This window comes from Dromiciops gliroides, chromosome 1 (assembly GCF_019393635.1).
Source record: "Dromiciops gliroides isolate mDroGli1 chromosome 1, mDroGli1.pri, whole genome shotgun sequence".
NCBI classification, from domain to species: Eukaryota; Metazoa; Chordata; class Mammalia; order Microbiotheria; family Microbiotheriidae; genus Dromiciops; species Dromiciops gliroides.
The window spans coordinates 471,899,062-471,924,918 of NC_057861.1; the positions used below are offsets into that span (position 1 = coordinate 471,899,062).

At 35.8% G+C, this 25,857-nt stretch overlaps 1 protein-coding gene across 6 annotated transcripts in view; it reads left to right on the plus strand.

Annotated features, from left to right (window-relative positions):
• PJA2 (praja ring finger ubiquitin ligase 2) overlaps window positions 1–13,141 on the plus strand; it is a 119,765-nt gene extending 106,624 nt beyond the window's left edge. For all 6 annotated transcript variants that reach the window (XM_043968988.1, XM_043968964.1, XM_043968972.1 and 3 more), the window contains 4 exons: window positions 180–291; window positions 7,378–7,492; window positions 7,907–8,028; window positions 12,487–13,141. In XM_043968988.1, coding sequence (XP_043824923.1) covers window positions 180–291; window positions 7,378–7,492; window positions 7,907–8,028; window positions 12,487–12,612 — 475 coding nt within the window. In that variant the 3' untranslated portion in view covers window positions 12,613–13,141. The remainder of the gene's footprint in view (window positions 1–179; window positions 292–7,377; window positions 7,493–7,906; window positions 8,029–12,486) is intronic.
• Window positions 13,142–25,857: the final 12,716 nt, after the last annotated feature.

Genomic DNA, 25,857 nt, shown 5'->3' on the forward strand with positions numbered 1-25,857 from the left:
GGCAGAAATTAAGTCATTGCATTAATAATTTTCCAAAAATTCCTCCTGTTTTTGACTCTTCCAAAATGTTTATACCTTTTGTTAGTATGATTTTAAATTTCTCATATAATATACTCAGTAATGTGGTATATTTTCCCAGAGCAAAATTATTTGCCAAATCATGTTGTATGTCTTTTCAGGCTCCTGGATGAATTTGGTGATGGTTTAGGAGTTGCCCAAGCAATTTCTTATGTGGATCCTCAGTTCCTTACCTACATGGCATTAGAAGAGCGGTTAGCCCAGGCTATGGAGGTACGTTAACTTCCTTTATATACACAAATGAAGGATGCAGAATATACACATATGAAGGGCATTCTCATGTTGCACTTAACTCCTTATGCTGCATAATCATGTCTTAATAGCACAAAAGAAAAGAAGCAATAGTGATTGCCATCCTGCATGGGCATACAAATTACCCTGTAAAGGAGCTAGAAATCATCTTTTTAAAGTATTTAGTGCCCGCATGTATATATATGTGAGAAGCAGAAGTAGTAAAGACCTGACCTATGAGCTGGAAGTTTCTAGGTACAAGTACCATCCCTGATGTGCTGGATGCAGCCCAGAGCCATGAGCAACTCTGAAACTAGAAGCTGCAGAGAAGATGCTGACCTGCATGAGGAGGAGTTTCCTATGTCATTGAAATCAGAGCTCTAGTACCTGTTCCACTGTATTTATGTATGTGAGGTATAAAGGTTTATCTATGTGTACGCATTTGTGTGTGAGAGACAGCCTGTGCTGTAGTGGATCAGAGCCCTGGACTTGGAGTCAAACTTGGATTCAAATCTAAGTGACCTCAGCCAGGTCACTTAACCTCTGATTCTCGATTCCTTTATCTGTAAGTTGAGAGGATTTGGACTCAATGGCTTCTTCTATGGATCTTTTAACTCTAAATATGTATTCCTTTGTTTATATGTATGTGTATGTGTACATAGCTGTATTTGTAGATATGTCCACGTGTGATGACATGTGACTGCATTTGAGTCCATTTGTATAGATGTGTGTTTATGTTTCCTTTTGCGTGTTTGTCAATACATAAGTGTGTGTGGCATTGTGTTCACATTTGTCAGTGCATGGGTGCATTGTAGATGTGTTACTTTATGCATGTGTGTGCATTGCATGGATGAGTTAATTTGTCCATGTGCCAGTGCATGCATGTGCTTATGTCTTTGCATGTAGCTATATCTTTATTTGTATATGCACATTTAAATATGTATATGTCCGTGTCTTAATTTGCACTGTGCATAAGTATTAATGTGTATATGCATATTGTACATTGCATTGTGTAAATGTGTATGCATCTATATAGTGTCCCAAAAGTCTTAGGGCAGTTTTACACTTTAATAGAACTTATAAAATTCTTAATAAGATGTTAAGCTTTAATAGCTTAAAAGTGCCCTAAGACTTTTGGGACAGCCTGTGTATTAAAATAAAATGTAGGCATTATATAAGGTAGATCTGTGTATTTGCACATTGTATGTAGGGATGGATATGTGCATATATATAATATATGTATATCATGTACATATACACATATATATATTTACACATACATATGTGTATGAACTATCCCATATAATATACTGCTTTGTTGAATGATTGAATCACTCCCTTTTTCCTTTCTCATAGCTACTAGTCCTAACCTCTTTGCCCACTCATCAAGCTCTCAACCTAATTCTTCCCCTCTCATTCTCAACAAATGATCTCACTTCCTTTTTTAGTGAGAAGAGACCAACTAGTGTGAGCTCCCTGAAGTTCAATCTCCCATACCTCAAAACTAATCTGTCCTTAACTTTTCCTCCAGATACAGAGGAAAAAAATGTCTTTCTGTCCTTCCATCTGAACCCTTGGTCCTATCCCTTCTTACTTCTATGACCATATTCCATTAGTCATTTCTTCTCTCTCCCTCTCTTTTCTCCTATCATTCCTTTCCATGTCCATGTCTGTAGGCAGAAGAAAAAGAGCCAATATGTCATCACTATCATTAAAAACAAAAATTTTCCTCTACTCTGCTATCAACTTAAACTACTCTTTCTTTTGTTGCCACATTTCACACGCACTTTTTCATCATACTTTTAAGAAAACATTTTATGTTGCTACTTTATGATACCCCTCACCCTCCTTTTAGCAAGAAGTATAATCAAGCAAAGCAAAGCAACACATTAACCATAGCTGACAAAAATCTACCTCACTTTGTACTAAATTTGGGCTAAATTTTAAATCCACTACCTCTTTCCAAAGGGAGGGAGGCATAAGGCATCAGCTTTCTAAAATCAAAGATTAATTCACTGATCACAGTTCTGATATTGGTGGGTGCATGGGAGCAGTGGATAGAGCACCAGATTTGGAATTAGAAGATCCCGAGTTAGAATTCCGCATCAGATACTGGTTGTGTGACCCTGAACAAGTCAACATTCTCACCCTCGTTTTCTTCAGCTATAAACTGAGAATGGTAATAGCACCTATCTCACATGATTGTTGTGAGAATCAAATAAGGTAATATATGTAAAATGCACTGCACACCCTACACAGCACATTTAAATAAATGTTACATATTATTATTGTAGACATTTTGTCAGTTGAACTGCTGGTTCTTTGAGTCAGTTCATACAAGTCTTGCCAAGTTTCCCCAAATTCTTCATATGTGTTTTTATGACATGATAAAATTCCATTACATTTATATACTATAATTTGTTCATCCATTTCCTAATCATTGAGCATTCACTTTGTTTCCAAGTGTTTCTTACCACAAAATTGTTGTCATAAATACTTTTGTATAGTTAAAAGCTTTCTCTCTGTCTTTGTCCTCTTTCAAGCATATGTCCAGTAGTGATATCTCTAAGATTTATGGTGGCTCTTTCTGTTATAGCAAAGACCTGGAAATAAAGGGAGGGGGAAGTCATCAACTAAAGAATGGCTGAATAAACTATGCTATATGAATGTAATGGAATATTATGATACTACAAGGAGTTATAAAAGAGCCACTTTCAGAGCATCCTGGGAGAACTTGTCTGAATTGTACAGAGTTAAGTGAGCAGAACCAAGAAAACCATTTCAACAACAACAACACAATAGCTGGGATTTACATAGAATTACGTGTTTTACATATGTTAACTGATTTGATCCTTACAACAACCTTGTGAGATTGTTGTTATCCTTATCTCTATTTTACAGAGAAAACTGAGGTAGACAGAGGTTAAATGACTTGCCCATAATCACACAGCTAGTAAGTGTCTGGGGCTGGATTTGAACTCAGGTCTTCCTGACTTAAAGTCCAGAACCCTTTCCTAGCTAGTATTAAAAATAATTTTTAAAATAACTTTAAAGATGAGAACTCTAATTAATGTAATTATCTACAGTTCTAGAGAACTAATGATAAAACATGCTATGAAACTTCCTGTCAACCTAATATACAGAATAACATATTTTCAGACGTTGCTAATGTGGGTTATTTGTTTCACAGGACTATTTATATTTGTTACTCCGGTTGGGGGGGGGGTAGGGACTGTGGAACAGCTGTGCTTGATGGAAAGGGAGGAGGAGGAAGAGGGAAAGGGATTCACTGAAGCCATTTTTTTCCTAATGCAAAGAGAATAGAAGGAAAGTCAGTCACAGACAAGCATGATGACTTTTAGAGGTGCATGCCAAATTTTAATAGAAAAGCAAGCAGAGTATGTAAGACTTACAGTTTCATGTATAATAATCTTTTTCTTTTCTACCATAGGCCCATTTTTATTTGGTATTTAAGTTCAGAATTGAAATAATTTTAAAATATTATTTGGTATTTCTTATCTCATAGTACTCTAAACATTAATTGTCATACTATACCAGGAGCTTTACTGCATCTTATAAAAGTATGATAACTGGCAAGAGGGCTTAAAATAACTGGTTGCTTTTTGTCCTTTGTTCTCAAGAAGACCATGACTTGTAATAAATTGGATTTAAGTGAGGAAGGGCTATGAATATCAATGTACCTATCTTCTGGAAACCCTTCCAATCTTTGTCATTTTCATCTTTTGTCATCTTTGCTAACCTGATTGGCATAAAGTGGAATCTCAGTTATTTTAATTTGTTTACCTAATTATTAGTTATTTGGAGCATTTCTTCATATTGTTATAGACAGTAATGATATCCCCTCCTTATTAGATGCCTTGCCCTTAAACAAGTACCCTCCTTATACCTCCCCTCTACTTTCCCAGCTCCTCTTTATGTGTTTTTACCTCTTAGAATTTGCTACATGTTTTAAAGTTAATCATCAGTCATATTTAATCTTTAAAGCAAAGCAGTCATTTACATTTGATACTTAAACTTCCAGATTCACACATGATTCATTTAAGTTCAGAATATTCTTTTAAAGATTTAGGAAACAGTTGCCTTCCATTCATTTGGACTAAATTTTAAAGAAAATGTATAATAGCTTCCATATAATTGAACATAAAGAAATCTTTCCTTTCAAAATAATGTAATATGTGGTTTAGGTAACAAGTATAAAATATTACCAGTAGAAAATCTTATATTTCTTTTGTTACCCTATATAAAAAGAATTGTTATTCAGAGTTTGAAACACCCATAGAAAATCCATTGACAGTAACTTCAAATTCAGTTATATAAATTGGTCTTGTACAGTATAGATTATTTCTTTTTAAAGCTAAATTTCTCCCACCAAACAAGTTAGCACTTTTTAAAGAAAGTTTCTGTGTGGCTTAAATTTCCCTGATGGTTTTGAAGTATATCAGTATTAGCCCTTATATTGTCAACTCAATTTCTGTAGCCTCTTTTCCCAAGACCTTTTCCATTTTTTTCATTCTTTTCCTAACTCCCATTTATGAATGCTTAGATGTGATTCTTCTCTCTGCCTCACGGAATTCAGATTCTTCATCAAAGGGGAGACACTTGTTTCAATGCCAAAAATACTCATCTTTCAGCAGTATTATGTTCTGTTTAAAGCTGGACTTTTTCAGCCACACATATTTTTACTCCTATCAAATTCACCTTTTCTTGAAATTTTCTAAATTTAAGCAGTTCCTAAGCATAATGTATTTTTTCTTCCATTTCACAAATTTATTCTCTCCCAAGGCTAATTCTTCTTCTACTTTATGTTTGTTATTTTCTCTTTATTCCTCTTGTACCTGCCTCATAGGTTTGCTGTGAGGATCAAAGAAGAGAATTTATGCAGTGCTTTGCCCAGTTTCAATCACTATAAATGCCTGTTGTGATTTTTATAAATGCCTCCTGTTTTTCATATTAGTAAGGTGGTGAGCTAAGGATCAAACATGCCTAGATGTTTTCTTCTTTCTTCAATTTCATCTGAATTTATTCCAAAGGAGTCATCCACAAAAAGAACCATTCTTTTCTTATCTACTTTAGTTAAACTTTCAACAGCATTGCTATAGCAAATACCAAAAATAATCTACTACTAACTTAGGCTTATCTCATAAAAGAACATTTTAAAAGTTCAAAACAAGGGGAATGATTTTGGAGAGAGAAGATAAGAAAGAAAGACAAAAAATAAATGTTAAAATATTTTCATGACTCTAGTATGAATGGATAGATAATAAATAGATACTAGGAATATTCACAATTTCAGTTATGTGTTACTTTGAAATACACCAAATAAAGATTAATTTAACTAACTTATATTTTGCTTTTTAATCAAAAGTATCTGAGTTCATACAAAAGTAATTTCTTGCACTAATAGCAAGAAAGTATTCTAAATAATAAACTTTTATCATATATTTAGTTTTAGTAATCCTTAAATACATACAAGCATTTCTTTTTTTAAAAGTACTTCTCGGGGCAGTTAGATGGCGCAGTGGTTAAAGCACCGGCCCTGGATTCAGGAGGACCTGAGTTCAAATCCGGCCTCAGACACTTGACACTTACTAGCTGTGTGACCGTGGGCAAGTCACTTAACCCCCATTGCCTAAAAAAAAAATAAATAAATAAAAAATAAAAGTACTTCTCTTTTAAAAGAGAAAAGACTGCTGATTTTCAGTGCTGTGCACAATAGTAGACAAATTCTCATTTAAGTTATATTTGCCACACATGCATATTTGAAAAACAAATTGTTTGGATTCTATAACTTAAACATCCTCTAGTCCCATAATCACTCATTTCTGTACTCTGAGAAAATGGGGATGGAGGGAGTATTTGCTTCTCAAACATATTAGTAAAGTTTGTTTAGTTCACAATTACTTAGTCCTGCATTCCTAAAATATAACATAAGTCATGGCAAAAACTGGCTAAATTTTAGGAATATTTCATGAATCATAAACGTTCTTGAAACGACATTCTTGACTAATTTAGTTGAGTTGTAGAAGAGTTTACTAAATACCTGTCATGTGTTGAGTATGGGGAAGGGTGGGGAGGGGACAACAAAGGAAAAAATGCCTTCGAGGAGCTCCCATTTCATCAATGGAGAAACTACAGATATTTTGTTAAAGTAAATAAAAAGTATGTAAAAAGTAAACACAAAGGGGCAGCTAGGTGGTGCAGTGGATAAAGCACTGGCCCTGGATGCAGGAGGACCTGAGTTCAAATCCAGCCTCAGACACTTGACACTTACTAGCTGTGTGACCCTGGGCAAGTCACTTAACCCCCAGTGCCCTGCTAAAAAAAAAAAGTAAACACAAAGTAATTTTAAGGGTTAACGCTATCAGAAAGGGGACATCAGGAAAGGCCTAATCAAAAAGATAGATGGCAGTTGAGCTGAGCTTTGAATGAAATGAGGGATTCCAAGAGTCAGTAAAATGAGGGCTCTGTGTCCATCCTCATTTTAAAAACATGTTGGATGGAGTCTTATTTTAATAGAAAAGGAAACTAAAGAGCACCAACTTTTAATCATAGTTAAATGCCAAGAACTATGAGAATCGGTCCATTAATTGGTTTTGTTTGCTTTTTTTTTTTTTGGTTTTTGGTGAGGCAAGTGGGGTTAAGTGACTTGCCCAGGATCACACAGCTAGTAAGTGTCAAGTGTCCGAGACTGGATTTGAACTCAGGTCCTCCTGAATCCAGGGCTGGTGTTCTATCCACTGTGCCACCTAGCTGCCCCTGTGTCCATTAGTTGAAGGCAGAAAATGGATTGTTTTTGTTTGTTGCTTATTAATATTTTAAATGTAAAATTAATTCATTAATGTATCTTTAGTAATTGTTAACATGCTTTAGAAAAGCGGGTTGTTGATAAGTCAAGTAATATTTTTAGTGAAAGGTTCTACATTTTGAAGAAGAGGTAAGTTAAGCTGGTCTGTTATATTGTGATTAAACTCTAGATAGTTACCATGACGGAGTATTTGTTGTTTGAAGTTGTTTTTGAGTAAACCACCATGACTTTTTCTCTCTCAGACTGCTCTGGCCCATTTAGAGTCTCTTGCAGTTGATGTTGATCAGGCTCATCCACCTGCCAGCAAAGAAAGCATTGACTGTCTTCCTCAGACCATCGTTACAGAAGATCACACTGGTAGGAAAAGAGTGACCCAGGAAATATTAAGATGATTCGTTAACTGTATGCTAGAGCACATAATCAGTCTGCATATAAAATGGAACTTTACATATTAGAAGCATTTGTGGCATTTTATATAGCAGCTACATTTCATGAATTAGCATTTGGCAGTATGAAATGGCATACGGGGCAGATATTCCTCCTTCAATGTAGATTGTTTGTTAAAGACTAAATTGAACACCTGTTAGATACAGGCTTGTTTGCAAGTCCCAGCAGAGTATGGATTTTCAAGATTTGATTAATTAGTTACTCTATTATGAATTCATCAAGGTTTTGTTCTGAGTACTCTCTTAAGCAATATTTTTCATTTTCCATTTTATTTAAGTTAAACATTATAAACATGTAGTTGAACTAAATACTCTGTTTTTTCAGCTGTTGGTCAGGAACAGTGCTGTGCTATCTGCTGCAGTGAATATATTAAGGATGAAATAATAACAGAGTTACCATGTAGCCATTTCTTTCATAAACCCTGTGTAACTCTTTGGCTGCAGAAGGTAAGTTTTTATTTGACTTTTACCTCCCCTTGTTAATCAGCCATTTATAGTTTTTCTTTAGAAATTAATACTGAGAGAATAGTTCCAAGCATTTTTTAATTTTACCTCTTTATTGAGAAAATGTAGACAACAATCATAAACCCCATCTTCTCCCCTACTTCAAAATCCCCCGTTCTCTTTCCCTCCTTTGCTTCACTTTCTCCAAGACTAATTGTCACTTATATTTTCAATCCCATCTCCCTTCTCCTTTAGAAGATTTACCTCCTTTAATCATTTGTTCTTTCTCTCATTTCCAATATCTCTTTAACCCCTGGCTTCTTCCCTATAATATAAAACATGTCCAGGTCTCCTCCATTCTTAAAACAACCTTCCCTTGACTCTGCCACACCCTCCAGCTATCATCCTTTTATTTTATCCTCTCCCTTTCATAACCAATCTCTTAGGAAATTCATACAGTATCATGGACTCATCAGTTCCCATCTCCCTCTCCTCAGTCTCTTGCAATATGGCTTTTGATATCACCACTCTCTGTCCAAGGTTAGTAATGATTTCTTAACTACAAAATCCAAATCTCAGTTCCACTTTACCTCACTGCAGATTTTGACACTACCAGCCACCCCTCCTCCCAGAAACTTCCTTTCCTCTTAGCTTCAGTAATATTGATTTCTCTAGGTTCTCCTCTTACCTGTCTATTTCTTAGTATCCAGTTGCTGGATCATCCTGATCTTCTAGCCCACCAAGTATGGGAATCTCATAAAGCTCTGTTCTGGGCCCTCCTCTGGGCTTAGCATGGTGCCTGACACATAGTGGGTGTTTAATAAATGCTTGTTCTCTTCCCTTCTCCCACCTCCTCGGTACCTTCATCAGTTCCCATAGATTTGATTATAATCTCTACACCAACCCCCCCCCAAGTGTGTATGTGTGTGTGTGTGTGTGTATATATATGTATGTATGTATGTATATAAAATTGTCATCTCTTTCCTGAACTTGGGGGAGTTGCCCTACATTATTTTCTGCCTTCTGGACATCTCCAGGTAAATGGTCCCATAGGGATCTCAAACTCAGCATGTCCGAAACACAACTCATTTTCCCCTCAGACTTCTTGCTTTCTGTTTTCAGCCCTATTCTGTTTCCAGTCATCCGGGTTACCAACCTTGAAATCCTCCTTGGCTCTTCATTTTCCTTCACCTCCCCACCCCCTATCCAGTCAATTGCCAGTTTTTGTCAATTTTGTCTTTACTACATCCCTTACAACCTTCCCCTTCTCTTCACTTATATAGCCTCTACCTACCCTAGTTCAGGTCCTCATCAGCTCTCTCTTGGACTAGTGTCCAAGTGTCTTTGGTCTCCTTACTTCTAGCCTCTTTAATACATCTTCTACATGAATCTGACCTCTCCATTCCACTCCACTTCAGAAATTTTCAATAGCCTTTTATTGCCTCTAGGATAAAATACAAAATCCTTAGCTTGATGTCTAAAGGACTTCACAATCAGTCCCAATCTGAGTTTTCAGTGTTATTTCAAATTATTGCCCTTCATACACTGTGTTCCATTCAAACTCACCTACTCGCTTGCTGTTCCTTGTGAATAATATCAATGTGCTTCCATGTCTTTGCACAGATGGACCCCCGTTGGCAATATACTTCTTCATTTCCACCTTCTTCAAAGCATAGCTCAGGTGTCACCCCCTGAATGAGTCTTTTTCTTAGCTCCCAATTGTTATCCTTCCTCTTCCATCTTGAAATTACTATATGTTACTTTGCAGATACTTTCTATTTACTGATTTTATACATGTTGTATCCTGCCCACTTCCCCTTGACAAAAAGGACAGTTTTAGTTTCATCATTCCACCCCCAAGCACTTAATAAATGTTGCTGGATTGCTTAGTTTTTAATTCTGTTTTCATTATTAGAAATATATGCCCACATAACAACTATAGATTAATCATTTTAAACCATTTTGCTAATTAGTAGCAATGATGACATGTAACATAGAAGACAACTAAGCATATTTAATGGCAATTCTGGAAATTCACAATTAATTTGTGATCATAATCTTAAAATAATTTTTAAAACCTTTTTACAAATGAATTTGAGCTAGTGTAATTGTAAATATCTCAGACAGTGGGGCTTTAAACAGTCCACTTAAAATATATTAAAGTAGTATTGGGATATTTCATTATATTCCATTTCTCTAATCTCTTAGAAATATTGTGCATATGGTGGAGAATATTGAGATTGGGGGAGAAATTTCCTATATATTAAGATTTGCACACATTCCATAAATATTTGATCAGCTTCATTTTAAAGAGTCTAAGATGACCCCTTTCTCTAAGTTAAATTTTTCCTCTTCTTTTTTCTATATCATTGTTTCACTTCTTTATATGCATTTGGGAGCATTTAAATTTAAATATTAATGATCTGCTTAATATATCTCTTGTCCCATTTTCCGAGGGGAAAAAAAATCTACTGTTATTTTCAAAGTAAATTTAATACCATACTTGACAAATCCTCAAATTTAATTACCAAATTACTTAAGAACTATCTACCTATTCAAGACTATTTTCCAGGTAGTATCCCAGAAATTCCTAAAAATATGTAATGTGGATCACAACATTTATATTCTTGACCTTAATAATTTATAAAAACAGATGAATGAAATTATGATTTTATTTATTCGTTGGTTTCCTTATTCTAAAAGTGTGATTTTCTTCATAATATTATATCATATCATCCTCATTTAGAATGTCTGCATTACTATATACAGTATTTGACTTTACCCTTCTGACCACTTAGTTTTCTATCTAACTCCTACAAGCCACGTTTGTCATTTTCATTCACATAAGGTTTTTTTTAATCTTCAGTAATATTTTTAACCTTTTTGTCTTTGCTGCTACAAGAGGATACAATTAACACCAACTATGACTCCTTTTTTTTGGGTCGGTGGTATTTGCTTGTACCCTGTGTCTTTCCTCAATATAACCTGTAAGAGCTGACTTCTTTTTGAAATAGAGGAAAGTAGATAAATTTTGATCAAAAAGTTTTTAACCATTTCTTCCTACATCTTGGTCTTTTGAGCAAAGAAGATTATGAAGTTTTCTTTTGTCTTTCTCCCCAAAGAAAAGAACTCTTCATTTTCATCTTTACTATAATAGACTCTTTTTTGGGGGGGGGGCAATGGGGGTTAAGTGACTTGCCCAGGGTCACACAGCTAGTAAGTGTCAAGTGTCTGAGGCTGAATTTGAACTCAGGTTCTCCTGAATCCAGGGCCGGTGCTTTATCCACTGCGCCACCTAGCCACCCCCTATAATAGACTCTTTAAAGGAATAGAGCAATAAAACTTGAAAAAAAAAATTCAGTCTTGGAACATTGTCCTAAAATGTCACAAAATCTGCCATGGTTTATGTATGTTCTCTTTTACATGGCAGTATTGCAATCTAACTCTAAATTGCCACAGTTTTGTCTCAAGTATTAGCTGCAGTGTCAGGGATTTTCATTGTCCTTGTTTTCCCTTGTATCCTTATAATTTCATCATTATGCCTTTTTTTTTTTTTCGGGGCAATGGGGGTTAAATGACTTGCCCAAGGTCACACAGCTAGTAAGTGTCAAGTGTCTGAGGCCGGATTTGAACTCAGGAACTCCTGAATCCAGGGCCGGTGCTTTATCCACTGCGCCACCTAGCCGCCCCCATTATGCCTTTTAAGAGATTAAAACTAAGCAGGAAAGAACATGTAACAACATATAAAGAAAATTACAAATATCAACCCATGTACTTGAATATGATACATATTCATTTGTATGTGTCATTTAAATATGCATAGGCATGTATCATATGTACTAGAACACAGAGCCTGTAGTATCATAGCTTAGACAAGCTCATAACACGCGTTCCGTACGTAGCATAGCTCTGCAGCTCCTTACCTACAAGGAAATGGCTTTGCTATGGAGAGATGTCTCTAGCAGCTCTTCTCACTGGAGTAGCCCTGTTGGGAGGGTTGGCTTGGCAAGGGAACAGACATACCTGCAACCCTGCATTGTTCTTTCTCCTTGCCTGCCCTCTACTTTCCTTGGGCTATTTCAAAAGCAACTCCTAAAGTGTGGCCTGTGAACTCTGAATTGAACTTTGCATTAAAAGGAGACTCTTGGTATGATAACAAGAATGATCTAGATCCTTTGGCCAGTGGCTTTGGTGGAACAAGCTTAGTCTGTTAAGTACGGGTTTTGATTTCCCTAATGTATGCACTATACTTGAAATCATCTATAAACGGTCTCCATTTGGGGAGAAATTTTTTGCTGGGTTTTTTTTTAATGTTTTAGGGGTTTTTTTTAAGTTATTTGACCAGTTTTTAGCAGGGTCAGATTTAAGATTTTTTGTTTTCAAAAAATAATTAAGGTATTTTTCTTTAGTCTTCTTACTATGTCTTTACTATCTGTTAACTTGTTTTTTCTTCTCTTTCAGTCAGGAACATGCCCTGTTTGCCGTCACGTGCTTGCACCCATCCTCCCTGAAGCAACTGCTGCCCCTCCTTTGCTGTCTGATCTTGATTCCCTGCCTTCATTCCATGCTGCTACAGGAACTCAGTAAAATGTAGCATTTGAAATGAGGTCATTCAGTGCATCAAAGTAAACTTGTACATTATTTCTAATTAATTCCAATGTGAAATAAGTATATATAAACATTAAATATTATATGTAATATATTGTTGTTTAGAAAGAAAGCATTCAACTTTCTAAACCATATTTAGGTTTGCAATAAAAACTGATATTTTCAAACTGAAAGTTGAAACAAACTGAACGAGTTCTCTTCAGTTGAATATGTTGCTATTAATTGCAGTTAAACTAAGTGTTAGTTAAATCTATCCAAAATAATTACCATTTAAGTGACACATTATAGGTTTGCTTTCTTGCAACTGCAGTGCAGTTAGAGCTTATTAAAATGATGCTTATAATCTATTTTACACAATATAATGAACTTCTTGGGTTTGTCAAAAATAGTGCCACCAAAAAAAGTGACTTTGCTCTCTCATATTTGCATCAAATGTGAAGACTTTCTGTGGTCACAGCAGTAGTAAAGATTTGTTTTCACTGGAAATAACATACATAATAAAACATAATAAAACATTTGTGTTTTTTCATCATTTCTTTTCCTTACATTGAGGGAAGTTGGGGTTGGTTAGAAATTGACATAGAGCATATTAAATGTTGTCTGCCTTTCTCTGTCTTTAAGACATACTACAGTATCCTTTACAATATTGGGATTCCTCAAAATTATAATTGAAATATACACAATCTGTTTGGACCATGAGAAAAAATACAAAATCTCTTATATTACCCTGAACTACAAGGCAAAAAATAGTTGTTTTGTGTGAAGTAGTTAATATGTTATGGTTTTTTTTTACAATTAGAATTATAAACTAACTTATCTAGTTCAACCTCCCTATTTATTTATTTGCTTGTTCATTCATTCATTTCTTTATTTTCCAGGGTAATAAAGGTTAAGTGATTTGCCCAGGTTCACACAGCTAGTGTCAAGTGTCTGAGGCCGGATTTGAACTCAGGTCCTCCTGAATCCAGGGCCAGTGTGCTTTATCCACTGTACCACCTAGCTGCCCCCTCAAGCTCCCTATTTATCAACATTTATGTTATCCCCATTAGAATGTCTGTACTAATATATACAGTATTTGGCATTGCTCTTTTGACATATTATACAGTTGGGGGGGTTTTTGTTGGGTTTTTTTTTTTGAGGCAATTGGAGTTAAGTGATTTGTCTAGGGTCACACAGCTAGTAAGTGTCAAGTGTCTGAGGTTAGATTTGAACTCAGGTCCTTCTGACTCCAGGGACTGTGCTCTATCCACTGTGCCACCTAGCTGCTGAGTTATAAAGTTTTCTAGCTAACTCCTACATGCCAAATTTGTAATTTTTTTATATAGAATAAAAAACTGAGGCACAAAGACATAGTAACTTGCCCATGATCACAGAGGTAGGATCATATTAATATAGAGCTAGAACTTGAGAGGTTGTCAGAAACTATCTATGCTAACCCTCTCATTTTACAGATGAGAAAAATCCAGACTCAGGTAGGTTACATGACTTATCCAGGATCAAAAGAGTAGAAATTGTCAGAATTGAGATTTGAACCCTCTTCTCTGACTCAAGAGCTCTTAACATAATACGATACTATTGCTACCCTGTAACTTATCATTCTTGTTAGTAGTCATTTGATTTTTATCAGAAACAGTAGCTTTTTTTCTAGTTTATGTCAACACTATGAATTAGGTTGTATAATAGTGTCATTCCCATTTTGCAAATGAGGAAACTGACACAGAGAGATTAAACAATTTGCTCACAACCACACAGCTAGTGAGTGTCAGATCCAGGTCTTAAACCTGAGTCTTTTGATTCTAAGTGAGAAAACTACCCATTTAATTTCCAAACATCTTTTTCTGCTACATCCCAAGTTATCGCAAACTTATAGAAGATCATATGTTTGATATAGTAAGATGAATGAGAGATGAATTTTTTTCTTAATCTCTTTTTTTCAGTTTTTTTCTGTAATGATCATAGGTCAATATATATAATTTATTCTTGAATAGATATTTACTGTCTGTACACACACACACACACACACACACATATATATATATATGCTCATTTCAACTTCTGAAAATTTTGGAGAAACCCAAATATTTATATTTTCTTGTTCACCTGGCTACATCAAAAAAAGTGGGTATAAATAGATATTTGCTAGACTATAAGTTAATATTAACAACTAGAATGAAGCAAAACAGATGAATATTATACAAATCCTATCAATTTTAAGAAGGTGAATAAATTCTGCTTTGCTATAGTCATTTATTAAGTAATTACTATAGCTGACTTTTATTATTATTTTTACTATTGTGACCTATATTCTCTCACTACTAAGCACTGAGAGACAAAGACCAAAGTGAAATAGTCCCTGCCATTAAGGAGCTCATGTGAACATACGTAAATATATATAAAATACATACGATTGCTTACAAGGTAGTTTGGGGAAGGAGGGCACTAGCACACTAGCAGCTGGGGGTCAGCGAGGTTGGATGGGGAGGCTTCACAAAACATGGCCCTTGATCTGGCTTTTGATGACAGACACCTGCAAAGGTGAGGAGAAAGAGCATCCACACACAGAGTCAGAACAAAAGCACAGAGATAGAAGATGGAACATTTCTTATATGTGGAGAAAAGTAAGTAGACCAGAATGATTAGACCATGGAGTGTGGAGAGTAGTGTGTAAAATGCTCAGAAAGGTAGGAAGGGACCAGAATGTGAAGAGCTTTAAATATAGTTTGTATGGGATTGTGAGATGAGAAATGTTTATTTCTCTCGTATTAATAACTAATTATTGAATCAGGACCAAGGTGTTTACCCTTTTCTACTTCCTCATTCAGAAATCAACCAGTGTGACAAATCTTTCTCAAAGACTTACCCAGCCTGAATGGCTAAGTTCTAATCAAAGACAGTAAAAGAAATTCTAGGGGCAGCTAGGTGGCAGTGGATAGAGCACCAGCCCTGGATTCAGGAGGATCTAAGTTCAAATCCGGCCTCAGACCTTTGACACTTACTAGCTGTGTGACCCTGGGCAAGTCACTTAACCCCAATTGCCTCACCAAAAAAAAAAAAGAAGAAGAAGAAGAAGAAATTCTAAGTTTAGGGGAATGGGCAAGGAAGACTCCCGTTTATTGTGCTTCCTGGGCAGGTCTGGGAAAATGTGGATTCTCTCCCTTTTGTCAGGTGATTGATACATCAGGAAATTGATTCATCTCTGACTGAGATTTGGGTGCTCATTGTCACATATATCAAGCCCCTCGTTGTAATATAGCCCACCTCTCATTGGAATATTCATTCTCATTAATTGTTAACCAAATAGTTAATTGCCACCCTTAGGAACACTCACTCTTCCAAGGGCATATAAACTGAGCCCACTGCCACGGGAAGTCTTTGGCATTTGAGAATGCCACTGACTTCTTTTTTATTAATAAAATGCTAACATTATTAATAAAATTACTAATTACCAGAAATTATGTCTCAAACTTTTCAACATCACAGAGAGAAGCAATAAACCACTGGAGTTTATATAGGAGGAAGGGGTGGTGACAGTCATAACCTGAGCTTTAGGGAAATCTTTTTGGCAGCTGAGTGGAGGAGAGGTTGGAGTGGGAAGGGGACACATGCAAGAGAAACTGTGGACATAAAAAGACAAGATTTGGCAATATGGGGTAAGAGTGACGAGTCTAGGATGACACCAGGGTTGTGAACCTGGGTGGATAGTGGATGGTGGTGTCCTCACTAGTAAGAGAGTTCAGAATGTGATTTGGGGAAAAAAGATAACGAGTTCTGTTTTGGACATGTTGAGTTTGAGATGTTGAATAGACAGTTGGCACTGTGAAACTGGGTAATTGAACCCATGGGAATTGATGAGATCAGTTAGAGGGAAAAGAAGACAGCCTTGGAGTACAGCCACAGAGAGCACAGCATGGATGATAAACCAACAAAAGAGACTGAGAAGTAGTTGTCAGACAGGTAGGAAGAGAACCAAGAGACAGAAATGTCACCAAAAAGCCAGAAAGAATATCCAGGAGGGGGTGGTTATAACAGTATCAAATTCTTCAGAGAAGTTAAGAAGAATGAGGATTATAAAAAGACCATTAGCTATGGCAATTAAGAGATATGGGGGGGGGCAGCTAGGTGGCGCAGTGGATAGAGCACTGGCCCTGGATTCAGGAGTACCTTAGTTCAAATCCGGCCTTAGACAGTTAACACTTACTAGCTGTGTGACCCTGGGCAAGTCACTTAACCCCAATTGCCTCACTAAAAAAAAAAAGAGGGGGGGGGGGTAACTTTGGAAATAGGTTTTAGTTGAAGGATGAGTTCGTAATCCCATTTGCATAAGGTTTTTAAGGGGGTCAGAGGATAGAAAATGGAGGCACAGAGTATAGAAAACTTTTTCAAGGGGTTTTGATAGGATAAAAGCAGGAATCTCATGAGCTTTTTTTTTTAAGGGTGGGGAGAGACCCTTGCATATATTTATAGGCAACATGGAAAGATAGGGAGAGAATTCTCAATGTATTCTATTGTAGAAAACAAGATGTCATTAAGATATCCACAAGTGTTTGAGGCTAGACCTTTCAAATTTCATTCCTGGCATAATAATTATTTAATTGATGTTACTTAGATCCACATATTCATGAGTATGGGCAAAGCTTTATATCTAGAAATAAAATGGAAAATAGTTTTTTATCAATAAAAACTTGATTTTATTGTAAATGCAGGTGAAGATGATAGGAAGTGATAGGTTTTAAAATTTTATTTGCAATATATAATTAAATTTTATACTTATATCAAACATAGATATAATATACACATATGACATATAATGTACATTTTCTACATTATTTCATTTAGATATACCTGGATATAGTCTAGTACATACAACTTATTATTTTAAATCCTTCCTCTTCCTTTTTTTTTATAAACAGGCAGTTTTCTCTCACTTTTTTTAAACAGGTAAATAACTTTTATAAATAACACATACATATCAACTTATATATCAAAATTATATATTATGACAAATTTGTTTAAATATAATTACTATATAAATAAGACCTAAATAACTCATATATGTGTATATATAGATACAAATATACAAATAATAAATAACATTTAATATTAAGCTTAAGTGTTAATTTTTACTATTAGATAATTAAACAGGAATATAGTTGAGTAATATGAGTGAAGAAAATAAGCCTTTCTTTTATTTAAAATGTGATTCAAAATTATTTGTTCTTATACGATTCAATACTGATCTATGTGGAAATGTTTCATCTTGTCAGTATAACTGCACCTTTTAGAAAAGTACGGACAGCCAAAGATTGTACTTCCATCTTTAAGAGTAGAGTTTGTAACATATTATATCCCAGAATATGAAATGATGGAGATCAAACTCAGTATAAAACAGCTTTACCAACCCAGCAAAAGGCTACGTTACCATTTTTAGCTTGCACAAGTGCTACAAAAAATGCAGGGCTCAGGAATACAGGAATCAGATGGCTCTTTTATAGCAATATGGCCTAGTAACTATTGTCCCAGATTTGGAATTAGGAGGGATTTGAATGCATATGCTTCACCTGATGCTAAGTAGTTTTACTAGGGGAAAGTCACTTAATCCATTTGTGATTCAGACAATTTTCTAAGATTTATCTACTAAGTTATAGATATCTATATACATTCTGTGGGAGATCATTTGGCATGTCATTTTTCATAGTCTTTTTCATTTATTGAAATTGAACATCAAATGAGATTTACTGTAGTACAAGAATTTTTTTTGAGTAGAATAACTTTTGTGTGTCTTATGTATTTGGCTGATATTTACAACAAATTCTAAAGGTATCCTTATGAGAAAATTAAAGACAAACACACATGTATAAAATGAGGCTCTAGCTTAGCATCCCAAGTCATTTGGGAGGCAGCCATGACTTATAATGTGTTTAAATTATAGGCATTAATGTTGCATTTATCATTTATTTTTATTATGTGTGTAGCCAATATGCTGCACTAAATCTTTGCCTCTTTTTCAACTCTGATATGTATTCTTCCCATTCTGCTTTCAATTGATAGCAGTAGCCTCTACAAGTCAAATCAGATTACTTTTCAACAGTTGTGATACTGTCTGGGTAAAGATGACTGCAACAAACATATTTGCAATAAGCAGAGCATTATGTGTAGGCAGTTTAAGGAAATCTTGCTTTTATCGGAAAACAGTTGTCCTAGTGAAAAAGTGTCTTCTATGCATGTTAAGCTTTAGAAATTGTCTGCCAGTTATTTAACTGTTTTAATTTAAAACCCAATCAAATATTGAAGCAGAACTTAAGATATCTATTAAACTTTTTGCTTTATATTGTTTTACTCAAATTTTTGTTTCCCAGATATCTATATAGTTGCTACAGCTACAGAGGAGAAAAGTTGACTAAAGGACTTCAGGGTTTTAACTTTAATATTAAGGATTACCTTGATAATAGGATTAAATTCATAACTGTCACATAGCAGAACTGTTATTAAGTGAGAACCAGCAAGTCTATGGACATACAAGACCAAAATGCCACTTGATTACAACTGAATGTTTTGGGGGAAATGCCTATGTGGGTAAAGCCAAATAGAAATATATGAAAGAAGCTTTTAAAAAAAGAGAGAGAGATTTCACAGTGTTTCAAAAGAGAAATGAGGGGCAGCTAGGTGGCACAGTAGATAGAGCACCAGTCCTGGAGTCAGGAGTACCTGAGTTCAAATCCGGCCTCAGACACTTAACACTTACTAGCTGTGTGACCCTGGGCAAGTCACTCAACCCCAATTGCCTATCTAAAAAAAAAATGATTTAAAAAAGAGAAATGAAATTCAAAATAAAGAAAATTAAGAATGAATACAAGACAGAATTTAGATCTCTCAAGACAAAAATAAACTCAATTAGCAGGTTAGAAAGAAATGAATCTGCATGGGAAAGTTTCCCTAAAGAATAGAAAGATTATTGACACATTTAGAATTTAAAATTACTGAAGTAGAGAAAAGTCAAGCAGGAGAAAAGCAAAAGGCAGCAATTTTAGACAAACATATACATGCCAAAAAAACCTCATTTTTGATTGAGCAGGGTAATAATTACATAGAAAAGTAAGATAAGTTTTCCACCTTCAAATAAAAAAGAAATGTAATTTGAATAATACAGGATTGTCAGAACTGCAGAAGGGATAGGAATAATATTTTTTTAAAAAAGCAAAAAAGGACAAGCAACCACCTAAAATGACATACTTTGTATACCAGAGCATAATAATCAAAGAAAAGATGGACATTCAGTACAAAAGAGGCATTTGAGGCATTCTCACAAATAAACGTGAGGAGAGCGTTCATTTTGCAAAAAAAAAAAAACAAAAAAAAAAAAAAACAAGTACAATTATGAGGGTGAATGAAAAAATGCTTTAGGTTTACAGGTTATTTCAAAAGAAAGTGGAGTGAAGGAGGAGACAGAATGAAAAAGGAATAGATTATTACTTTTTTTAATGGGGATCATCAGGGGCAGAGCCAAGGTAGCAGAGAAAAGGCAATGACTTGCCTGAGTTCTCCCCCAAGACCCCTCCAAATACCTTCAAATAATGCCATAAGACAATTCCTGGAGCAGCAGAAACCACAAAAAAAGGTGAAATAAATCATTTTCAAGCCAAAGATAACTTAGAAGGTTGGCAGGAAAGTTCTGTTGTACTGGAGTGATAGTCAAGCTCAGCCCAACACAGGCCACATCAGCACATACCCAGCCCTAGCAAAGACCCAGCCAAAGCCACAGCAAACCAGAAGCAGGCCTTAGGAGCCTCTGAACCAGTAGCAGCTGAAACTGCTTCTAGAACTCAGCCCACAGAAGGTAAAAGGGTCAAAAAATTAGCCAGGAGGAGATTACAGGGATCTCTTCTCCGGCACTAAGGCAGGACCCTGTTGTTTTGCCCATACTCAGATACAGGTCATAGTCTTGGGTGGTGGTCCCAGGTGGGGGAAGAGCACAGGTATCCTGGAGCTTGTGGCCACAGTAGAATAGGGTTCTGTTCATAGTCCCAGGGCAGAAAAGAAGCCCTGTGGTTGCTTGCAGACCACAGTACAGGCCAGGAGAGTGGTAAACATACCTCTCCTTAAACCATAACACATTGGAAGAACTAAAAACTTATAAATTCCCAGAAGTATCTCTGAAAACAGCTGCATAAATCCCCTGAATCTTGGACAGTGTGTCCTCCACCCTGGAAGCAGTGCCCCACTTTAACAAAGAGTTAAAAGTCAAGAAATAGGCTAGGAAAATGAGCAAACACAAGGAAGATCAAAATACACCCTCAGAAGAAGATAACAAAGACAAAGCTCCTACATCCAAAGCTTCCAAGAAAAATATGAATTGGTCTCAGGCCATAGAAATGCTCAAAAAGGACTTTGAAAATAAAGTGAGGTAGAGGAAAAAATGGAAAGAGAAATGAGAGTGATGCAAGAAAGTCATGGGAAAAAAGGCAACAGCTTGGTAAAGGAGACACAAAAAATACTGAAGAAAATAACATCTTAAAAAACAGACTAGGCCAAATGGTAAAACAGGTTAAAAAAAGCCAATGAGGAAAAGAATGCCTTGAAAAGCCAAATTAGCCAAATGGAAAAGGAGGTACAAAAGCTCTCTGAAGAAAATAACTCCTAGGGCAGCTAGGTGGCACCGTGATAAAGTACTGGCCCTGGATTCAGGAGGACCTGAGTTCAAATATGGCCTCAGACACTTGACACTTTCTAATTGTGCAACTCTAGGCAAATCACTTAACCTTCATTGCCCCACCAAACAAACAAACAAACAAACAAAACCTCCTTAAAAATTAGGACTGAGCAAATGGAAGCTAATGACTACGATAAATCAAGAAACTAAAAAGCAAAACCAAAAGAACAGGGAAAAAAATTGAAGGCAGTGTGAAATATCTCATTGGAAAAAACAACTGACTTGGAAAATAGATCCAGGAGAGATAATTTGAAAATTATTAAACTACCTGAAAGCCATGATCAAAGAAATTGTCAGGGAAAATTGCCCTGATATTCTAGGACCAGAAGGTAAAATAGAAATTGAAAGAATCCACTGATCACCTAAAATGAAAACTCCCAGGAATATTCTAGCCAAGTTCCAGAGCTCCCAGGTCAAGGAGAAAATATTGCAAGCAGCCAGAAAGAAAAAATTCAAGTATTGTGGAGCCACAGTCAGGAAAACACAAGATTTAGCAGCTTTTACATTAAAGGATCATAGGGATTGGAATATGATATTCTGGAGAGCAAAGGAACTGGGATTACAACCCAGTATAATCCTTCAGGGGAAAAAATGGGAATTCAATGAAAAAGAAGACTTTCAGGCATTCTTTGGCGGGGGCGGGGGGGGGGGGGGGGAGAAGAGGGTTAAGTGACTTGCCCAGGGTCACACAGCTAGTAAGTGTCTGAGGTTGGTGCTTTATCCACTGCACTACCTAGCTGCCCCAACTTTCAGGCATTCTTGATGAAAAGACCTGAGCTTAATAGAGAATTGGACTTACAAGACTCTAGAGAAGCATTAAAACATAAACAGGAAAAGGAAATCATAAGGGATATTAAAAGGTTAAATTGTTTACATTCCTACCTGGGAAGATGATACTTGTAACTCATAAAAACTTTCCCATTATTAGGGCAGCTGGATAAGGTATATTTAGACAGAAAACACAGGTGTATTGAATATAAAGGAATGATGTCTTTTTAAAAAATAAAATTAAAGGGTAAGAGAGGAATGCATTGAGAGAAAGGGAAAGGGAGAAGTTGATCTCACATGAAAGAAGCAAGAAAAAGGTTTACAATGGAGGGGAAGGTGGGGGAGGTGGTGAAGAGTGAGTGAACCTTACTCTCATCAGAATTGGCTCAAAGGGAGAATAACATGCACACTCAATTGGGTATAATAATCTATCTTACCCTGCAGGAAAGTAGGGGGAGAAGGGGATAAGGGGGTGTGTGGAATGATAGAAGGGAGAGCAGATTGGGGAAGGAGGCAGTCAGAAGCAAAACACTTTTGAGGAGGAGTAGAGTGAAAGGAGATAGAGAATAGAGTAAATATCATGGGGAGGGAATAGGATGGAAGGAAATACAGTGAGCGATAGTAACTGAAAAAAAATTGAAGCAGGTTTATCTGACAAAAGCCTCATTTCTCAAACACATAGAGAACTGAGTCAAATTTATTAGGGTGAGACCTATTCACCAATTGATAAATGATCATAAGATATGAAGAGTTGTCAGATGAAATAAAACTATCTATATCCATAAGAAAAAAAGTGCTCTAACTCACTATTGATTAGAAAGATGCAAGTAAAAACAATTCTGGGGTACTACCTCATACCTATTGAATTGGATAATAGGACAGCAGAGGAAAATGACAAATGTTGTCAGGGATATGGAGGAAATGAGATATTAATGTACCATTGATGGTATTGTAAACTGATTCAAACATTCTGTGGAACAATTTGGAACTATGACCAAAGGGCTATAAAACCATGCATACTCTTTGACCTAGTAATACCACTACCAGGTTGCTATCCAAAAAGACATTAAAAAAAGTTAAAGGACTTTTATGTACAATAAATATTTATGTCAGGCTTTTCTTGTGCAAAGAATCTGAAAGTGATGAGATGCTCATCAGTTGTGGAATGGCTGAATAAATTGCAGGATGAGATTATGATGGAACACTATGGTGCTATAAGAAATGATGAACAGGATGCTCTCAGAAAAAACTGGAAAGACTTATATGAGCTGATGCAAAGTGAAATGTATTGTATACAAAGTAACAGTAATATTGTAAGATGAGCAGCTGTGAATGACTTAGCTATTCTCAGCAACACAATGATCCTAGACAATTCTGAAGGACTTATAAAAATATGATCCATCTCCAGAGAAAGAACTGATGGTATCTGAATATATAGATTGAAGCAGAATTTTTAAAAGCTTTTCTTAATTTTTTGTCTGTTTTATTTTACAACCTGACTAATATGGAAATGTTTTGCATTACCACATATATATATATATATATATATATATATATATATAGAGAGAGAGAGAGAGAGAGAGAGAGAGAGAGAGAGAGAGCGCATCTTTTTTTAAAAAACAAAATAGGCCAAATAGTAAAAGAGGTACAAAAATCCACTGAAGAGAAATTCTTTAAAATCATATTTGGCCAAATGGAAAAGGATGCAGAAATTCAGTGAAGAGAGGAGCTCCTTAAAAAGCTCAATTGGCCAAATGGAAAAAGACATACAAAAATGCACTGAAGAAAAAACGCTTTAAAAAGTAAAATTGATCAAATGGAAAAAGAAATACAAAAGCTCACTGAAGAGAATAATTCCTTAAAAATTAGAATCCAGTAAGTGGAAACCAGTTACTCCATAAAACATCAAGAAACAAACAAAATCAAAATAATGAAAAAGTAGAAGAAAATGTGAACCATCTCATTGACTTGGAAAATAAATCTGAGAGAGATCATTTAAGAATTATTGGGCGACAGCTAGGTGGCACAGTGGATAGAGCACCGGCCCTGGCATCAGGAGGACCTGAGTTCAAATCCAGCCTTAGACATTTGACACTTACTAGCCATGTGACTCTGGCCAAGTCACTTAACCCTCATTGCCCTGCCAAAAAAAAAAAAAAATCCACTGATCCCTCCTGAAAGAGAGCCCAATGTGAAAACTCCCAGTAATATTATAGCCAAATTTTAGTTCTCAGGTCAAAGAGAAAATATTACAAGCAGTCATAAAGAAACAATTCAAATATCATGGAGCCACATTCAGGATAACACAAGATTTAATAGCTTCTAAATTAAAGGACCCAAGGGCTTAGAATATGATATTCTGGAGGGCAAAGGAGCTAGGATTACAACCAAGAATGGGTTGATAACTTTAAAAAACAAAATTAAGGGGTGAGAAAGAGCAATACACTGGGAGAAAGAGGAAGGGAGATATAGAATGGGGCAAACTGAGGGGCAGCTAGATGGCACAGTGGTTAAAGCACCAGGACTGGATTCAGGAGTACCTGAGTTCAAATCTGACCTCAGACACTTGACACTAGCTGTGTGACACTGGGCAAGTCACTTAACCCTCATTGCCCCACAAAAAAAAAAATCCGAACTAGAATGGGGCAAATTATCTCACATAAAAGAGAAGCAGAATAGCTTTCACAATGCAGGGGGAAATAGGGAAGGTGGCAGACAATGCTTGAATCTTACTCTAATCAGAATTGGTTCAGAGGGAATAGCATACACTGTCAGTTGGGGATAGAAATCTATCTTACCCTACAGGGAATTAGGAGGAGAAGGAGATGGGGGCTAGGGGTGAGATAGAAGGAAGGGTGAATTGGGAACAGTGGTAGTCAGAAACAAAACACTTTTGAGGAGGGACAAGATGAAGGGGCAGAGAAGGATAAATAGGAAAAAACAGGATAGAGGGAAATACTCAGTAATCATAACTGTGGGAAAATTTTTATAAGAAGTTCTCTGATAAAGGCCTCATTTTTCAAATATATAGAGAATTGAATCAAGTTTTTAAGAATATAAGCCATTCCCCAATTGATAAATGGTCAAAGGATATGGATAGTTTAAAGACAAAGAAATCAAAGCTATCAATAATCATGTGAAAAATACTCTCAATCACTATTGATTAGAAAAACACAAATTAAAACAATTCTGAGGTACAATCTTATCAGATTAGCTAATAGTACAGAAAAGAAAAATGACAAATTTTGAAGGGGATGTGGGAAAATTGGAACATTAAAGCATTGTTGGTGGAGTTGTGAACTAATACAACCATTCTGGAGAGCAATTTGGAACCATGCCCAAAGGGCTATAAAACTGTGCATACCCTTTGACCCAGAAATGCCACTATTAAGTATGTATCCCAAAAAGATTTTTTTTAAGTAAAAGAACCTATGTGAACAAAATATTTATAGTAGCTCTCTTTGTGGTAGCAAAGAATTGGATATTGGTAGCTAGGTGCCAGAGTAGATAAAACTCTGAGCCTGGAGTGAGGAATACCTGAGTTCAAATCTGGCCTCAGACACTCGCTAGTTGTGTGGCTCTGTTTGCCTCATTTTCCTCAACTGCAAAATGAACTGGAGAAGGAAATGACAAACTTATCCAGTTTTTTTGCCAAGAAATCCCAAATAGGATCTCAACAAGTCAGATATAATTGAAACAGCTGAACAAAGGCATGAACCATCAATTGGGGAATGACTAAATAAGTTGTG